Source organism: Boleophthalmus pectinirostris, unplaced genomic scaffold (assembly GCF_026225935.1).
Source record: "Boleophthalmus pectinirostris isolate CB_2022bp ecotype Guang Dong unplaced genomic scaffold, ASM2622593v1 HiC_scaffold_6, whole genome shotgun sequence".
Lineage (NCBI taxonomy): Eukaryota > Metazoa > Chordata > Actinopteri > Gobiiformes > Gobiidae > Boleophthalmus > Boleophthalmus pectinirostris.
The window spans coordinates 12269763-12290469 of NW_026571447.1; the positions used below are offsets into that span (position 1 = coordinate 12269763).

Genomic DNA, 20707 nt, shown 5'->3' on the forward strand with positions numbered 1-20707 from the left:
GTGAGTAGTTGTACAGTTGTAGGGAGTATTATCTGTTCCATAAAGGTGAGTTGTTGTACAGTTGTAGGGAGTATTATCTGTTCCATAAAGGTGAGTTGATGTACATCTGTACAGAGTATGGCGTGAATGTAGTCCCGTATCTCTGTTTGATGGCACTATCAGACAGCATGACCTCGAGTCGACCTGACTCCATTTTACGCTTGAATCGAGTTATTCAGACATTATTCAGATCATATTTATGTTCCCTGTCTTTTGGCTTGTATCGTTGTGCCCAATTAAGCACTTCTTTTAGCCAAGCTTGTTTATTTAGTAGTAAGCTATCCGGTGTCGGCGGTCTGTGTCCCCTTCTCCAAGCTTTGGGGATTAAACAGCTTATTTTCTCTGGGGGTGTTGATGGTTTTCTAACGTACTGAGCTATTCAGACCGGTCTGCTTTTGTCCGCAGGCTCACTGGGCTTAACTCTGTTTTGATAAGCCGCTGTGAATATCCATCAAGACGTGCGACCAGCCCACGGGATTGTGGAGCGGAGGACCGTCTAGTCTCCCCTCGTCCCCCTTCTCTCTCTCCAAAGCCGTGGTCTGTATACGTTACATTTCCTGCCTCTCTCCACTCGCTTGCTTTCATGCAGGCGGACGTCCACAGCGCGGCGACACGAGTGCGCACAACACGCTGGAGCAGCAAGGCACGGCAGCGGCAGGAGGCGGACGGCAGCTGGTAGTACCGGGCGACGCGGCGCTGTGTCTTTGTGTGGAACCAGGAGGCTGCACGGTGGATGTGTTTATTCTACAAATCTGGACCAGGGTCTAGCTGGGATAACTTCGCTTCGGACAAAACCCGCCTTCTTTCATGTCATCCACCTATTTGTTTGGGCCGGCGTGTTGACGCCAGAGGAAGGAGACAGGGGTGATCCGAGCGCGGCTGGATGAGCGAGCATTGACAGGAGAGGCGACATGAATTCACACGCGTCCGTATGACAGTATAGACGCAACGAAGAGAGCTCGTATTTATCGCGCGTGATTTCAGGAGATGATCCATGCAGCAACGTGGGCAAACGGAGCCGAGGATGAGATGCTGTGGTGTTGGTGCACGATAGAGATTTTGCACCACAGAGCTTTTACGTGTTACTGACGGTTCGCGCACCGTTGAAATATGTATCTAGACACAACTTTGGTCCCAGCCAGGCCTGATTCGCTGACCGACTGTGAAATACGTGGTGATCGTTCATAAATCTGTGTGCCATAGCAGATCGCGCGATGTACCCTTCTAAAGCTCCAGTGGTTTAACATATGATCCCCGAGTCTTGTATAATTTACACTTCAAAGACTGCAGTGTTATTAATGGCATTTAGTGCAATTAAAAGCTCAGAGCTGTGAGTTACCAATGCGTGCTAACGTGTAAACAGGCCTATTCTTTGCGTATGTACATCCTGCTGATAGTGAGATAGTGACTGCTCTGGCAGACTGTTCGTGCCACTCGGAGTGTCACGGGGGTGTGTTTCAAATCCAGCACATCTACTATTTACTTATGTCAACGCTGCGGAGGTGCTGCACAGTGGAGAGGACACTGTCATAACACCGACCATTCTCGCCTTCTTCTCCGGTTGCCCCAACTAAAAGTTTCAATGGTTTTCCGAAAGTTGCCCGGTGTTTCGGCATCGGGCATGGGTCTGCGTCTGTCCCAGAAGTTTGTCTTTCTACTTTTTCTTTCGGGGTTAGTAACGCTGTGTTTTGGGGCTCTCTTCTTTCTACCGGACTCTGTGCGACTAAAGCGCATTTTTTTGTCAAAGACCGAGACCCAGCCCGTTACCGTTGGCTCCGGGTCCGAGAATGACGCCAGAGAACACTTAAAAAGACCCAAAGACCAAGGCATGACCCCGGCGAAAGGAGAAACGAGCAGCACCAAGCTAAAGAATCTAAGTCGCAAGCCTTCCGTGTCTCGGGAGGGGACCGAGGAGCGACTGGCCGGCGGTAAACCGCAGGAGGACATGACTCTGCCCAAGTCCAGGACGGAGGCAGCGACCTCATCAGAGCATGGTACAGACATGGATACTTTCAGTTACAACAAGTTCAGAAGATGTCTGCTTAAAGCGCCCCTGGGCAGAGATAACGGCAAACCTACCGACCCACAGACCAACGAGAGGCGGGAGAAAGTTAAAGAGGTAAGTGCAGTACTGTACACTACAGGGGCTCATGGCCGTGGGGGACTTTGGATTGTTAAGAGTTTATGTGAAAATGATGCAGAAAAAAAGTTTTGCTACAAACTCTTAAAATATGATGTAACAGCAAAGTTTTAAATATAAAAATTCTAGCCCCTTGAGTGAAGGATCTTTATTGTAGGCTACTTGTGTCCTGATGCTCCGTATATATAGTATATATAGTTATTGAAATATCTTGATAAAAACAGTCGTCAGTTGATGAGTTACAGTTGAAAAATAAGATGCAAATCGGTAACACCTCACCCAGGCACCACTGTCTGTAATGTAGTGTCTAATGTAGTGTCCTCTGTGATAGTGGGAGGCAGCTCTCGGAGCTGTGAGCTTTTGTTGAGTCCTGTGGGTCCAATGAGCAGTCCAGAGTGGCAGAGTATGTGGATCACACATCTGTACACACTCAAGGGAGTGAGGCTGAGTGGGGGCGGGGCCAAATGGCCTGTTTATGTGGCTCTTAGGCTTGGCATGTGATGCAGATCAGTCCTGTTGTCACTTCTCTCGCTGCTGCTTGTGCTTTTAGACCTGGAGGTGATGTGCTTCATGATAGTGAGGTGTCAGAGGACCACTGGGTTATGTGCTCGCTCTGCTCACTTCTCACTCTCTCTTTGCTTCTCTTTTGATGCTCTTTCAACTCAAAGTCAATGTGACTTTGCCTGGCTGCTCTTTTTAGCTGAGCTCTGCAAAGTTCTATGCCTCAGGGTCATAGGCGTGGAGAAAGTTATATTTCACTACACCCTTCTTGCCCAATTATGTTGGGCAATATTAATGGTGTTTCGCAAATGCACACTTTGAGGGTGTAGGTGTGTCGGTGTCTTCTCCTTTCAGCCCCTGCATGTCCATACATCCTCTTTCATGGCATGTGCACTGGCATGTGTGGCTGTTGTAGTGTTACTTGTCACTGTGTCTAATTTTCTGGCAGTATTCCAGGTGGCTTCTGTGCTTCCTTGAGGCCCACCTTTGTAGGCCCACCCAGACTCTCCTGCCCCCATTTTGACCTGAGCGGGCAAACAAGCTTTTTAAAGTACACAAATTTAGAATATGACCTGGTTGGGCTAACCTGTCTTGAACATTTATTCCTTGTGTGAAGCGTGAGGTTGTCTTTGGGGGATTGCGAGTTGCCCTCGCTTGAGTTACACCTGTGTTACATTGTGTGCACATATTTCATTCCAGAGTCAGTCAATGCAAAAGAGGGTTTCTTTTCAAAGTCAACAAAGCACGTCTGACCTAGCCCATTGAGTGCTTCACTGCCCGGGCTGTGAATGGGCATCATTTTCCCAACAGCCACCTACTAGAAAGCAGACTCCCCACTTACCTCCCGCCAAGACAGAGCCAGAGTAAAGGGACACGCTTTTGAAAAGAGCCCACTGCTAGCTACGCTGCAAGACACAAACAATTCACTCCGAGTCATTCTAGGCAAGTTTCAGCAATTCTGGATGACAGTCACTCTGTGCCATATATTATGTATTCTGTGATGTAATGCCTCTGTGAATCTGTTAAGTTTATGGTACCTCTGCAGTGGCTCGAACCACATACTCACAGTTGTACCTTGAATGTCCTGTTATTTCTACATGCATTATACAGCTGTTGTCCTTTGTCAAAAGTCTAAAGCCTGGTGTAACTCAATACCAGTGTGCTAAAAAACATCAAAAGTGTGTGCTAAAAGGCTGTTTACGCAGGATGAGGTTCAAACCTTTTGAATGTGAAACAAAGACTCAGTGCAAGCGTGCCGTTGTTGCTGCAGGGAGCGAGGTAACTCTATATGATGCCATGTGGCACAGAAAAATACATTTAGTAATGATCTATATCTCTGAGAGCTTGACATTGATATTTGCAAGTGAAGTGCAGTGTGATCTTGTGGTACTGTTATTTTTTATGCACATTTGTAATATGTTGTGAATAACAGACAGAAATGATCTTTAATTATAATCATTTGAAATAACTCTTATTGCATTATGTATTTAAGGTTAAAGTACACAGTATTTTCCTCTTGGGGAATTGTGCCTCCTGTATTTAACCCATCTGGTGCCTCCAGGGACCCATCTCCAGATCTTGAGCTAGACTTGGTCAGGATTACCTAGCTGGAGGATTTTATTTATTGTGCATGTTTTGGGTTGTGCATCCGATGTCTTCACAGAAATATTAATGGTGTTTGTTGGTGTGGGTCTAATAAAAAACAAAAAGTATCTTAGAAGAAAACACACTGAAACAAAAGCTCTAGAAGCAGAAGAAAATAAATCCAAAACAGAAGTGTGTTTCCTTTTAAAATTAATCTTGTGAAAGTCCAGATCATTTTTGAGCCTTTGAACTTTTTCATTCTACAAAATCTGATGTCTTTTAGACATTCTTACATTGAAAATGAATTCATTTATTGTTGTACTGTACCTGAACTACAATGTGCTCTTGTAAACAAAGCCTGGTAAAGACAGCTTGGTGCCTGACCTGGGGTGGTTGTAGCTGACATGAAAATCCTTATACCATAAAAATAATGACCAGTGCACAAGGCTGTCTGAATGCTGCTGTTAAACCGGTGCCTCCCAGCCGTCTCTGAGCTCTGTGACCTCCCTCTGCCCCTGCATGCTCCTAAGATCCAGGTGTGCCAAACATCCGGTCTGAGCAGGGAAAGAGCTGCCTGCTGGGCAAAACGAGATGAACAAAGTTAGAGGAAAAGGTTTACGCCCTTGTAGCGCTCCTACAGAGACGCAGATCTGTGCTTTTGCTTTTTATTTTGGATGTTGTGCAAATGTCACTGACTGGTGTTTGGAATGTGAGCACACCACTGCATTGGGTCTGTTTACGTGTGGGAGTCAGGAGCTGGCCTCCAACAATATTAATGTATGGAGCTGCTTAGGGAGATATTATCAGCCTGCTGATGCTGCAGGGTTCACTCAAGAAAATGGCCTTTTGATCTTCTGGAGATTGTAAGCCTTACATTTACACTACATTCTCAGCCTTACATTCTTAACACACTGGAAGTGTGGAAGTGCATTACTTGATGTCTTGGCAGGAACAATATAAAATTTGTGCTTGATTGGTCAAGTAGTGAAATGGAATACTCTTGTTCCTGTTACTAATCTCCATCTGATTTAATGGGTCATCTTTTTTTTCCCTTCACATTGTTGGTCTATTCATGTGCAGGTATTTGTATTATATTAGTTGTATACTTAGACATTGTGGTTGTCTGATATATAGTTATAATCTGTGACATCTGTGAATATTTTTTTTTTTTGTCTAAAGTGACTTTATAATAGTCTGCTAATGCAGTTTTTATTTCTTTATTTTCATTTTCATTTCATTTCATTTTCCACTGTATTCACTGAGCTACAAATCAAATATGATGTAGAGCAGGGGTGGGCAAACTACGGCCCAGGGGCCATATGCGGCCCTTTAATCTTCTTAATCCGGCCCGCCGACCTTGAAGAACAAAAATAATAATAATAATTTTCAGTGTTTTTCAAAGTAATTTCAATAAATAGTAAATACAATGGGACTTGAAAGAGACATACTTTGTTGTAGAGCTTTGTAATGATTTTCAATTATGGGATATTTTAATATCATGGGACATAATTTCTACATATCCCATGTTTTTTTCTTCTCTTATGAGGTGGATTGCCAAAAAACTCCCATCCATCTGCCCCTGGTTCGGCCCTTCTGTCAAATTTTAGATCCCTTTGTGGCCCTCGAGTCAAAAAGTTTGCCCATCCCTGATGTAGAGGTACTCTAAAACTAACTCATACTAGTGTCTTGATTTGTAGCATGGTAAAGCACCTTTTTGGCCCCTTCCATGGTCCATTTATTATGTCCTGACCTGTGCTCAAACTGGTGAGTTCTGCTTTAAATATAAGGCACAGGCCTCTCATTTCTGCATTTGTCCTTTCTCTCTGCTGAGGGGACATCGGGCGGGTCAGTCACCTGTCTGCAGTGGGAGCCCTGGGGACAAGCGGAAGAGCACAATGAAGCTTGGGTCAGTGTGGGATATTGGAAGGCTGCTATATAAGATGAATCCTTCACGGTGGCAGCGTTATAAAAGCTCATATTTTCACTACATGACCTTGATCTAACACACATATAAACCACAGAGAGAAAAGAGAAGTGCAAACGTGTGGTGGAAAGCATAATATGAGCTGCTGAACTCACACGGCTGCACTGAGATGGAAAACGCTTCTTTCATCTCTAGAACACAGGACGCACATGTAATCAGCTGGCGTGGACAAAAAAGAAGTACAAAAAAAAAGTTGTAATTTTGCAAATGTATTAATCGTGCTGCCCTACTATAAACCATAGACTGTATAGTATAGTAAATGGACATAGCTAACCTGCTAAGCACTGACAGAGTTTGCGGGGGTCAGATGTGGCACTGCCCTCCTAGTGGCTGAAATATGTCACAACATTGAGCCTATAATATGGCCAATACAAATATTAATTTTTTAGAAATGTGTTAATATTTTAAATATGTCAATAAAACATAAAGGTTGCATGAAATAAATGTGAATCTTAATCTGAACCAGGACTGAACCAGGTCTGAATCAGGTCTGAACCAGGACTGAATCAAAACCAAATCAGGTCTAAACCAAGTCTAAACCAAGTCTAAACCAAATCTAAACCAGGACTAAACCAGAACTAAACCAGGACTGAACCAGAACCGAATCAGGTCTAAACCAAGTCTAAACCAAGTCTAAACCAAGTCTAAACCAAGTCTAAACCAGTACTGAACCAGTACTGAACCAGTACTGAACCAGTACTAAACCAGTACTGAACCAGGACTAAATCAGGACTAAACCAGGACTGGACTGGACCAGAAGCAAATCAGGTCTAAAAGAGGTCTAAACCAGGTCTGAACCAGGTCTAAACCAGGTCTGAACCAGGTCTGAACCAGGTCTGAACCAGGTCTGAACCAGGTCTGAACCAGGACTGAACCAGGACTGAACCAGGACTGAATCAGAACCGAATCAGGTCTAAACCAAGTCTAAACCAAGTCTAAACCAGGACTAAACAAGGACTGGACCAGAAGTGAACCAGGACTAAACCAGGACTAAACCAGGACTAAACCAGGACTAAACCAGGACTAAACCAGGACTAAACCTTTCTCCCGTGGTCACCCAACAATCTATGCGGGCGCACCTCCGGGCTCGTCCAGACACTCAGTCCTGTTTCAGTCCTGGTTCAGTCCTGGTTCAGTCCTGGTTCAGTCCTGGTTCAGTCCTGGTTCAGTCCTGGTTCAGTCCTGGTTCAGTCCTGGCGGTGTACCCCCACATACCACTCCCACTACACCCCTGATCATGTGTGATGTACTGTGTAGTTTGTCTTTATGGGAGGCTTATGAACAGTACTGTTGTATGTGTAATAGCATTAGAACTATTCTGTGTAATGTCACAGAATAGTTCTAATGCACAGTGGTGTGGACAGTAAAGTGATCATTTCACTGTACAGGGCAAGGCATTTCCTTTCTGTGCACATGCCAATATGCACTTTAAATCTTGAATTTAGTGCGTACGTTAAAATGTTTACCCCCTTAACGCAAAAGTCAAACTCCACCTATGCTGCTAGGCGTCGTGTTCTATATAGGAAGTGAGCATGGGGGCTCTTCAGGCTCCATCGACTGCTTTCATTTGATTTTACACTGAAATTGTCACCCCTCTCTCTGTAACTGCTGCAGTGAGCCTCGTCATTTTGGTCTCAATATGTTTGTATTAACCCATTCGACAAGATCTTGTGGTGTTTTTTGTTTTGCTATAGTGTATGTAAATAAATTCATTTTCTTAATATGCAACAGACTCCAAATTCGCTCTTCTAACTGCTAGCCTTGTGAGCTTTTTTAGACTGGAGCTGGACGCTATGGGTGATGTCACACTCCCTTAGTCCACTTCTCTATATACAGTCTACGCAATAAACCTATACAGAGACATATGCAGCAAAGACACCAGAGCTTCCAATGAATCATTCTGGTAGAGTGTCTTGAGGGCAGTTTTGTGATACATTGTTATTGTGGCTAACCAAAAGGACAAAGGCGAAGAGACCTACAGAAGGGAGGAGAAACATCAAATAACACCCGGCTTGGAAGAGAAAGATGAACCCTGATTAAGTTACAGAATACTAGAACTTTTCCCTGAAGCAATATCTGCAAAAAAAAGAGCAAAACTAAAAGTGGAGAGAGGAAAAAGAAAGATGTTGGCTAACCAGCTTTTCCTTCCTGCATTCACTTTGTGGTGGGGGCATTTGCTTAAGGGTACGAGACTCTTTGTTAAGATGTGTGTGTAGCCGACTAGCCGGGCCGCATAGCATTTGTGCAAGTTCATACAGACAGCTCTTGCAGCCCCAGAAAATGAGAAGCACAGAGGGGTTGCCTTGCCTCAGCAGATTTGTTTATTTTCTGTCCCTGTCTTTTGGAGTCCAGCTGATCTTAGTTCTAGACTTTTGGTTTTGTTGTCATTATGCTTGTTTGCCTGGTCCTGCTAAATGATTCTCGACCCTTTTGTCTTTTTGTCTTTTCAAAATGAGTTTTTCTTAAAGGTGCACCATTTCACTTTTCTGGAGAAGGTCGTTTTTTTTTTTTTATTTTTTTAACACTTTTGTCCCCATGGAGATGTTAATGCTCTGGTTTAAATTGGTCACAGTATGGTATTAAACAAATCTGTCCTGCATTTAGACCATAGACTGAATATATAAATGGACATAGCTAACGCATTAGCCGCTGTGTTCCAAATAGGAAGTTTGCATGTGGGTTTTTCTGGTCTACTGACCCTGGCTCCCATTGACTTACAGCAAGAGGAGTGGCAATATTCCAGTGTAACTGCTGCCATGAACCTCATCATTTTGTTCATATTAACCCCTGTACATGATCTTATTTTTTTTTTTTTTTTTGTTTTTGCCGTTTTGTCCATCAAAAAAAAAATAAAATAAAATAAAAAATCCTATTTATAATATAGCGCGTGGCTCCAAATACGCCCCTTTAACCGTTTTTGGGAGCTTCATTTGAGTGGCACTGAGAGCTATGGGTGATGTCTCACTTAGTCCACTTTTTTATACAATCTATGATTTGGACTTACCCCCAATTTACACCAAAGCAGTAACAGCGCATAAGCCGCTCAAATTAGGTTGGAGTTCTAAGATACAGCTTGTTATTGCTGCAATGCATGGTCTCTCTTGCTATCAACTTTAGTATTGTGATTTAAAACATAATTCACACAATCAGCAATCTAAAAAGTTTAGTGTTTAAATGTGAGAATCCACAGAGGCTGGCGTCACAGGAGCAGCTTTTAAAAGTACATATGTATGCAGCTCTGCCGTGTCGCTGACTCTCCTGGTGTAAATTCCGGGTTAGACTTAGACAAACTTTATTGATCCACAAAGGACACAGTAGCTCACACATCACAATATATTATAACAAAGAGAAATATTTAGAATTTATTTATCACCATTTATGAGTAGCAAAAATAACTCTGGTGTCAAATAAGGCATAATTATATAAATGGATATAAACAAGTACAAATTTACTCAACCACACATATTGTTTAATGCTCAAATATATCTTTAAAAACATCCATACTTGAGAGTGGGGTCACCTCTCCACAAATCTAACCTGTAATTTAGCTCTTAAGTTTATGGCCATACTGTGGAACATTCTAGGCACATCTCCAGGGTCAAGCAGGAGACGGACCCTCCACCAGACAAGCTACACCTTGCAACTTTTATTACACAACAAAAAGCAGGATTTTTCTCTCAAACCATTTTTGTTTTCTGCCATGTTTGCAGTCATTTGCTCCAGAGCTATTTGTTTGCTGTACTGGTCATGGGCCCCCTGACTGTTTACCGTGGCCCGTGGGTTGTGCGTCATTTGCCAGTAAAAGCACAAGGTTGTATCCCTGGCCAAAGTCTATATATTTCAAGCCTCATTCAAGTGCTGAGAATCACTACTACTAGAGGTGTGCAAAAATATACTGAAATATCGATATATTATGATACTAATTTGGTAATACAGTATTGTTATTGTGGGCTTCCTTTTTTATGCAATACACTTGACATATTCAGAGTTTTGGTGATTAGAATAGATGTATTTCATATTAACTTTGCACAGGAAGTGGTTTACCAAAGAAATACTGGTGCTAAAACTTGGTTCTTAAATAAAACAACAGTATATCATAGTATCATGTAACGAAGTACAAAAGTAAACGTACAATACTCAAATACAAATTTTAGGTATTTGTACATTTTAGAGTGGGTACTTTTTACTTTTACTTCTACATTTGAGAACATGTATCTGTATTTTCTATTCTACTACATTTTATATCTGGTCTGAAAAGTAAAAACAAATTTTCTTTATGGTTTGAGACCTGCTGAAATGGCTGAGATTTACACAATACACAAAAACTTAAGAAAAAAAGATTAAGAAATCAAATGAATCACTTAAATTCTGCTGAACTCTTTTTTCCTCCTCCTTCTTTTTCTCATGTGCTACTTTTACTTGAGTAACATTTTGCTGTATCTGTACTTTTACTTACAAACTTGAGCGCTTCATCTAACACTGGCAATATATGAATTACTGCATGTATCCCATATTGTACGGTGAGCCATGTATCAAATCGTGAGGGACCATATGATTCCCAGCCTTAATACACACTCCAATAAGTAATTCTTGAAAGTAAATGTCCTTTTTGCTCAGATTTCATCACTTCGGGTCTCAAATGTTACACACTATCAGCAAACCCCAGTTCATGGCTGTGATGTTGCAATAAGTTCCATGGAAGCCCATTTATCTTGGGTTAACAGCACTGCTGACATAATGGGGTCATTGTGTTTCGACTAAATCCTGGCTTCTGTTGGAAAAATATATAGTCATTCCTCACTGGATGCTCTCAAGTTGCACAGTTGCACTTCCTTTTTTAGATCATTAAAAACATACCAAGATTCTAAGTTTAGGCTTTCAAAAACTTAAAGTTGCATTGTGTCATTTTTTAGTGGAGGGCCTTTCAAATACTTTTCTCCATTGAAATGTTATTGCTTTGTCTGGAATGTTTCACAGTATGGCATTAAACCTTTCTATCTTCATGGAGACCAAACCAGGCCACGTTACAAGTCAGATCTGTGGAAAGGCAACCCTTCTCATAGTCAGAATGTCTGGTTTTCTAGGTATTTTTGAGCTATAAACCCACCTGTAATTGAATAAATGTGAGGTAGAGCTGTTTAATGTCATACTGTGGAACATTCCAGGAAGAGCAATGAAGTATCCATAGAAACAAGCAGGTGACGGACCCTCCACCAGAAAAGTTGCACAATGCACCTTTTAAGATAATATGTGTGAGCTGGCTAAAGATGGAGAAAGAAGTGCATGAGAGAAAAGATCCTGTCATGGCTTTGTTTTCTTGGAACGTTTCCTACAAAGTGAAGACCAAAATTACACACCCTGCCTCTGGCACCCCAGCAGACCATCCTTTTTGTCTTACACTTGAGCCAAATTCAGCTAAAGGGGAATGATGTAGAGCGGGGGAGACATTGGCCTAGATGTGACCAGCAGACAACTGGAGCCCCAGCTGAGTGGCTGCCCCCTGCCTTTATGTTTGCCTAATTGGTCAGAAACTACATGCGTGCTTGTATTCATGGAGCAGTGTCAGGACAGTGGGCTATTTTTAACCCCCATTTCTATTTCTTTTCTTATTTTATTTTTTTGTTATACTGGGATGCAACTATCTATATACTGAAATTCATATATTGTTGAAGTGTGATATATTGCTGAAGTAAATATATATGATAATGCTGAAACTAATTTATGCCAGTTTCACAAAAACTCAAACATCAGAATTAAACATTTTTTAGTACTTTTCATCTGTAATGAGTCAGAGGTTATTTATTCAACCTTTTACTGCTTAAATTTTATCATATAGTCAAAAAATCTGTGTATCATTCAGTCATTTGTTTTTCAAAATAAAACCAAAAATAAGAAAATGGAAAAAAAACAAAAAAAAAAAAACAAAAACAATTTTCTTCGTCTGTCTCCAAAACCAAAATGAAAAAATGAATAACAATTTGTTTTTTTCAGTTTTCGGTTTTGTGTTGCATATGGACTGAACCAGGGCTGAATCAGGACTAAAACAGGACTAAAATAGGACTGAGTGTCACTACGGGCCCAGGACGAACCAGGACCAGACCAGGACTGAAACCGGCACTGAGATCAGGACCAGACTGGGACCAGACCAAGACTGAGACCGGGAACCTGGTTTAGTCCTGGTTCAGTTCTGGTTTAGACCTGGTTCAGTCCAGATTCAGTCCTGGTTCAGTCCTGGTTCAGTCCAGTTTTAGTCCTGGGATCAATCCTGGATCAGTCCTGGTCTCAGTCTCAGTCTGGTCCCAGTCTGGTCCTGTCTCAGTCCTGGTTCAGTCCGACATCACAGTATAAGTCATGGAAACAGGAAATCGGCATTATCCGTTTTTTCCATTCATTGATTAAACACAAAATCGAAAACTTAAAAAAAAAAAATAAATCGTTATCTGTTTTTTTCAAGAAAATTGTTGTTTTTTCATTTTCTTATCTTTGGTTTTATTTTGAAAAACAAATGAACAAATGATACTCGGATTAAAAAATGACCAGACATTTCTCAGTAGTTCAAAGACAATGTACACATGATAAATACTGACCCAGATAAATATTCCAGCTTTCATATATTGAACGATATAGGTGTATTGATATAGTAGTTCTTGTGACAGACCTAGTAATACACCCTTTTGTTTCTCATACGGTAGTGTCAGGGTTTGCGCATAACACCACAGATCCGTCCGTTATCCTTTTGTGTCATGGTTTCAGCCTACTTTCAAGGCGGCCGGCTAAAGCTGCCAATCCTCTGACCTACTATTGAGATGGAATCCCACAATGAAACATCATCCTTTACGTGATCTGCTTTTATCCCTGGACACGACAATAGCTTCATATAGTAATGGTTTAACACTCGCCCTCAGAGGAGAATGTGTCTGTGGTGAGTTTCTACATTGTCAGCATTGTTGGTCTAATAGCCATTAATTAGCCAAATGTGTGCCTGGCAATTTTAGCTGCATGTACTTTTAACACAATTAGCGCTGTAATCAAATGGCAGTGCAGTAATCATTTGGGATTTCTATAGATTTTTATTGTTCTGTTGGACTGGAGCACGGCCGAGTTGAGTTATTACATATTATTTGAAATTTGAGTCAATGTGGCCAACAGCGAATGAAGTGGAAGTCCTCCTATGAGGGTTTGTGTGTATAAAAACAGCTATGATAATTAATTGGATAGCCCTTAAGTGTACATGTTTGAGTGCTAACATTGCGTGTCTGGAAAACCATTGTGCTCCCAATTTAATCCTAGTTTTTTAGAAAGGGCTGGCCTTTAGAAGCTGCATCAACAATGTTGTAAAAAAAAAAAAAAAAAGACAGACAGAGATTAGAGAGATTATATTCTCAATTATGTTAATGCTTTTTCTGATTGGTGTGATGATGTAGATGTAAGACAGAAAATTGACCAGTTTTGATGTTCAGACTGAATGAAATATAAGGGTCTTATTTGAGTGATGCTCTGTGTAATTTTTTATGCAATATAAACAAACATTTAAAGATTTATGGCCCAAGAAAGATCAAAATTTTATGGACAACATGTCAACATTATCCAGCTGACGCACCACTGTCTATCAGGGGTGTAACGATATCCAAGTCTCACAATACGATATCGTCAGGGTATGAACCTCACGGTACGATATTTACGATATCGTGGGAAAGCTCACGATATGGTGGGGAGACTCATGATTAGGGATGTAACAATATCCAAATCTCTCGGTACGATATTTTCACAATATACTTCTCACGGTACGATATTTATTGCGATATTTTATGGAGGCTAACAAAACAGTTTTTTCCACTTAAAATGCCTTGACAAGACTTAATCCAAAGAACTAAGACTTAAAAGTGTTTAGAACTGTTATTTCTTCTTATAGTCTAGCAAAGGATCATGGTCTATGTAGTTTCCTTTGCCCTTTTTTAGCTTTTGCTGCACCATAATTCTTAATTTAAACAAAGAGACTTGTAATTCGATATATTGTGATGGTCCACGATATTATTGTTAGAATTTTGACAATACAATATCATGATATTTCAGTTATTGTTACATCCCTGTACTGTCTATTATAATGAGTGTTTTCCAAATGTGTTGAAATCTATAATCTATCTATCTAATGTATATAATATAATTGGACATAAGTGGAAAAGCTTTGACACTTCAAAAAAAGCAGATGTATCTTGCTTCAAAAGCCTAAAACGACTATGGGAAGTGTTACCCAGTTGGATATGAAATGTACCCCTAATCCGTTCTATATCACGTGTACATTTTCTTTATGCTAGTGAGGATTTTTTGGTTCTTTTTTGTAGTACAGTACAACTGGAGCAGGCGAAGGTCAACCAAGTAACTTCTACAACTGAGTAAAGATACTAACTAGTTGGGCTGGGTATCATTAAGAAGTTGCTGATACGATACATACCTTGATACATAGGCCACGATACAATACAAATCTTGATACAGTGCACTTTTGGTTCGATACAATATTTAAAATTGATTCGATATGTTTCAATAAAAAATAAATACTAAATCATGGCCGTGATACTAAAAGTCTTTGTTAAACCACTTCTCGTGCAAAGTTCATATGAAACACAAACATTTTAATCATCAAAACAGTGAAAATGTCAAATGTGTCGCATAAACAACTTTCCTTCCTCTGAACAAGCAACAAAACTGTAGCTCTGTAACAAAATACTTTAGTAAAATATACCAAAAAATACTCTTGGTGATATATCGATACAGCAGTCCACGATATCGATACTGTATCATCACATTAAACTATATGATATATCGATATTTTGATATGCTTGCACACCCCAACCAACTAGAGTTTCATTCTTTATTGCAACTTTTATTTATTTATTTGTTATACTATTGTACATTTAGAATATGCTTTTGTGGGATTATCCTGATATAGTTATTGGGTCAGTGGCCTAAATTATTTTGAATATTATCATTTTTCATCTACTTTCTTCAATATATGTCACTTCATAATGTGTTACTGTGACAGACCTAATATTTAACTCTAACCCTTGTTCTTGTCTTGTGCGAATTTCTGTTTTTAGTTATTCTGTTCTCTTTTCCAGTATTAATCCGAACTGCTCAACTAATATGAGAGGGATCAGTCTGAAAAGTAAACACTAGTCCAGCCTAGTATTTTGGCAGAGTTCATAATGCTGTGTATTTTTTAATCATTTTTGGGCAAGTAATTTCAATGAAAGCTTTCTGTCATTTTGTGAACCTTAAAAGCTTCACCAATGGTATTGACAGGACCTATTTGCGTAAAACACTCTAATCATTCACCCAATTTTGCCAGGCTTTTCAACATCACCACTGAGTACATATTTTTCTTTGGAGGATAAAGTCATCTTGTGGGTTTACAAAACAGCTTTCATGTAAACTAATCATTTCTTAACTTAATCTGCAGTGTTTTGCTTTCATGTCAGAGCCCATTTGCACACGCAGACATCAGCAAATGCTTTTTTCCTTCCATGTTGAAAACGATAGTCGTCATTTTGTTGTCAGTAGCAACAGGAAATGGGTGTAACTCAACTGTCCAGTTTTAGAAGCAACACTTTTTTTCCTCTTTAAGACAAACCCCCAAAACCACAAAGCGTTAGTTGCAAATAGCACCACCCAAGTGTGAAAAAAAAAAATGTAAATGACTTGATATGCATACATTAATTAACCTTTTGTTCCCAAGAAGGGGGACGCAGAGATATGAAATCACTCAACTGGTGCGAACAACGATTTTCATTTACAACGTATCAGCTCATTGACGTACATCTTCCTTTCAAAACCAGGCCACTTCAGCACCATGCAAATGATCTAATTAGGCTTTTTATGTGAGATCCGCACTAAAAGCACAATCCATCTCTGAGTTAATTTGGTTCACCATTAGAGTGGAAACCTACTGCTAACTAAGCCACCTCTGAAGATGTGTGGTCATAATGATGTCTTCAGTGACAAAATGAGAGAAATGGAAATGGCTGTGACATGGCTCTTTCAGTGACCCGGGTCAGGGATTGTTTTTTCATCATGGAACAGAGATTAAGTCATTTTCAATTTTGCCAAATGGAAGAGTAAATGATGACAGCAGTGTATGTAATAAAGCTGTAGCAGTTTCTACGAGTAATTAGGTGTTTGACAAGTGAAACCTGATTCATTGTTACATTTTCTGACGGTAACAAAATATAAAAAATGGAGAAAGATAACTGGAATTGTGTTTTGTTTCATTCACACATGTTTAAGTAACCCTGCATTATTAGTCTGTCTACATTTCCAAAGCTCAAAATGCTCTTTTCCACCTTGCGATGTCATGAAGCAGTAGTTTTCAAGTTAACATCTACCTTTTACCTTTATGTGTTGTGACGATTGACCATTCCAGGGATGAAATTACCTGGATGATTCTAGTGAAGGTGTATGGACTTAAAAACACAATGACACACTTGCTGTATTACCAGATGACATCACAAGGTGAAGAATTCAGCCTAAGGTTACGGTTACACTGAAACAAATCACTGTATCACCGTATTGGAAACGATTTGCGTCCAGACACGTCGTTTCTGTTTCCTCAATCAAAGCCTTCTCTATCCACATAGTAACGAGAAACTGCCTGAAACGCTAGTCACATTACTAGGCTGGTGTCGCGGTAAAAACAAGGAAGTGGAACACCGTGTCTAAAGTTGCAGCTGCCGATTTCGAGCCGAGGAAGATGGCAAGTGTGAAAACAGTCTTTTTCGTGGACCGACGACGAGGTTCAGTTGTTATTGAGTAGTTCTAGCTCCGCTGTTTCCTGTTTGTCTATAGTTTGTTTCAACTGTTTTCCACAATAGCATCACAAGAACGATGGCAGGAACCGAGCGATACAGGAAAGCACAAGTCACAGTGACGTGGTCCAATAAGGACGCAACTACAGCTCCTACGTCAGCGTATCAGCGTTTTCAGGCGTCCACACAATGCCAGATCAGATCCGTACTAAGTTGAAGATGTGGGAGCTGGCGGCATCAGATCGTTCTGTCTCTGGAGCCGTTTTCCATTAGCGAGGACAAACACTGCATCTGCAACAAAAACTACTTGAATACGTACTAGTGTGCATGGGGCCTAAATATGTAAGGTTTGTGTAAACATCTGTGAATGAAACAAAACATAACTCCAGGTATGTTTGTGATGAGGAAGCATATTGGTATATATCTGAAAATAGCATAATTCGGGCCCCTTAATGAATGAATTCCTCATAATTTCACCACTTTTAATGCAATATCTGATCCGTAACAAGTACAATATTTCTGTCGGGTATTCAGAAGAGTCCTGAATGAAATACTTTCTTTCTCAAGTTTCATTTCCACTACAGAGTTTCTGAAAGTAAATGGGTCTGGCAGAACGTCTGTGTTGATGATGCGTGTAGAAGGGCAATTGCCAGATGGAGAATTATCTCTGTTGGCTGTTTTCTTTTATCTCCAAATGCGTGGAATTTGCAACTCTGTGTGACTCATTCCATGAACAGTTATCAGTGTGTGTATATATATTTATATATATAATATATATAAAACCTCACACATGTAAACCAGTGAAATCCCATTTGGATGCTGCCTTTATTCTATAAAGGAACATACTGTTGGTCTGAAAGCACTTGGGAAAAGTAAATGGAAAACAGGCCCGACTGAGGGGGTAGGCACAATGTGTGTCTGTGTGTTTGTGTGTGAGGCTTTAGCTGAGAGGGACTTCATAAGTACTTCTCATTGTAGTGGGGATGGATGGTGGCAATTAGAGATCGACTGATACGTTGTTTTTTGTTTTTTTCCAAGCTCTGCCGATATTTTTGGACTGATATATGGGTTTTGGGTCTGTTTTTGATTATTTCCCTCAAATTATGTATTTCAAATTGACTTCAAACTCATCCACAACTTTTTTTTACCACAAGCATTTAAGAGTTGAGCTGTCATGTTTTGTGCAGTTGTCTAAAGGCTTTGTGTGCATTTTATAGACATCAGAACACCCAAAACAAGCAACATATCTGCCATTGAACAAACAAAGTGAAGATTAAACTCTCAAGAGCAGGAAAAAAAACTTAAGTCTACATAAAGTGTCATTAAATTTGTGATTTGGCTGTAAGAAAACTGAAGACCCAAAGTTACTACAAATGGTATTACCTTTAATCGGAGCAAGAATTTAAAGAGATGGTATCATGCAAACTTGTATATTATAACGTTCCCTCATCACAAACATGCCTGAAGAAGTTTTAGATGTCATTCATGCATCTTTGAGTAATTTAGCGATGTCACACGACAATTCTCCACGTTTACACAAAAGCATGATTCAAAACTTAATACACACACAATAATTTCACAAACCTGATGTGCTGTGCAGTAGTTTCATGACACGCCGATTGTAATGTGACAGTGCTCTGAAGGGGAAGTGACTTAGCATTGACAGCAAAGGGAGAAGAGACTTAAAAAACATGTTAATACGTTTTTGGCGAATATAGCATTTTCAAAACAGTAAAAGATTACATGATGCTCTAAATATGCAGTTAATACCCCATAAAAATAAACTACCCCGCTTTAATATTATAATTTCCAAGAGAAACCACATATGTTCCACACTTAAATAAATATTCTTCCCACATCTCCTGCATTTTACATCTGACTGATGTATAATCAGTGGAAATCTTGGCGCGATAAGGTATAATTTTTTGGTGTGTGTTAAGTTTAGGTTGTCAGTCGTGCGTCTTTCTGTAATTGAATCCGATTATAGATGGTATCTGACAGGAGATAAGCAATTGGAGCAAAGGACACGTGAATGACAAGAAAATACTAGCCAAAATTATGTATTATTCCAAGACTATGGAGGAGATGGCTGCTGAGATGACAGTATTTTAATTATAGCGCTACTGGTACACAAGAGACAGCGAGATGTAACAAGGAGAATACTCATTACTAATATAAATTAATTGTCAAAATATCTGATAGTGACCTTTTTAAAAATCCATTTAGCGTCAGTGACCTTCAAATCAATTAGTCATATTCGGTAATTGATATGTAATACACTGTAGGGCATTCAGAATCCATTAGCGCGCATCTATTGTATTCTGTTTGTTTCTGTCAAGCGTGTGTTGTATTTACCTCTATAAATGCTAAAGATTAGAGGAGCTCCTGGAAGATTTTTGGGTGGTGCTGATAAATTGTGACAAATCACTTCTAAAATATGTTCATTTCTAACATTTGGCTGCAATGTGAAGACACTGGGTTTGAGGAACTCACTTGTATTACCTCTCCTCTGGCAGACACGGATGAACTTACAATGAATAGGAGTGGGGGATATTCACAAAATGTTATCTTTTTGCAATGATATTCAGATGATATTTCAAAAATACTTCATAGAGCTGGGAATAACAGGGTCCCTCACCATTCAATATGATACACGATACACATGGAGATAGGTTAGTGTCTTTATTATCAAATCAATATCATGCCTTTCACAGATACATTTCTTGATCCAGAAACAAGTACAGCGACATTCACAAATATAATTCATAACTTACAAATAAATGTAACAACATTCACAAAAGCATTTCTCCACTCAGAAGAAAATGTTACGCGATTCACAAATGTCAGTGCAGTTACATTTATTTGCAAATCGACGAAGCTGCGTTTACAAACCACCGTACATATTTGTGAGTACCTCTGAAATTTATTTGTTGATTTTTGAGACCTTCCTGACAGCGTTCGATGCACAAATGTGTGTTTTCAGCCAATCACATCAACTGAAGTTCGAGCGTATGGTTTATGGTTGTCAACATTGCTCTACTATTGCACATAGAAGTCGTGGTTAGGTCCATAGGTTCCAGATAATTTTCAGGTTGATTGGTGAAATTGGAGGGGAAATGTTGTTATATTTGGTTCTGGACCAAGAAATGTATTTGTGAATGGTGTGATATTTATTTGATAATAAAGACACTAACCTATCTCCATAGAAACATGGCTCACGATACGATATTATCACAACATGGCGATACATGCAATAAGTGATATATTGCACATGATACTCGTTTTAAGAACCAAATATCTTTAAGCAACAGTATTTCTTAGCTAAATCCCTCCCTTGTGCAAAGCTTTTAATCATCAAAACAGTGATGTCAAGTAGGGCTGGGTATCATTAAGAAGTTGCCGATACGATACCTATCTCAATACACAGGCCACGAAGCGATATATCTCAATACAGTGCACTTTCGATTAGATAGGATATATTTCAAATCAATTCTGTCGAACAATTTTCTTCCGCTAAACAAGCAACAAAACTGTAGCGCTGTAACAAAATAATTTAGTAAAATATACCAAAAGAATACTCTTGGCGATATATCGATACATCAGCACATGATATCGATACTGTACTTTACACACCCCTAATGTCAAGTGTATAAACAAGTT

The 20707-nt window shown here is 39.8% G+C and overlaps 1 protein-coding gene across 1 annotated transcript in view; it reads left to right on the top strand.

Moving 5' to 3' along the window:
• Window positions 1-638: 638 nt before the first annotated feature.
• Window positions 639-20707, top strand: part of LOC110174250 (mannosyl-oligosaccharide 1,2-alpha-mannosidase IA) — a 363419-nt gene continuing 343350 nt past the window's right edge. The window contains exon 1 of the mRNA XM_020940313.2: window positions 639-2158. Within this exon, the coding sequence (XP_020795972.1) occupies window positions 1622-2158 (537 nt within the window). The 5' untranslated portion in view covers window positions 639-1621. The remainder of the gene's footprint in view (window positions 2159-20707) is intronic.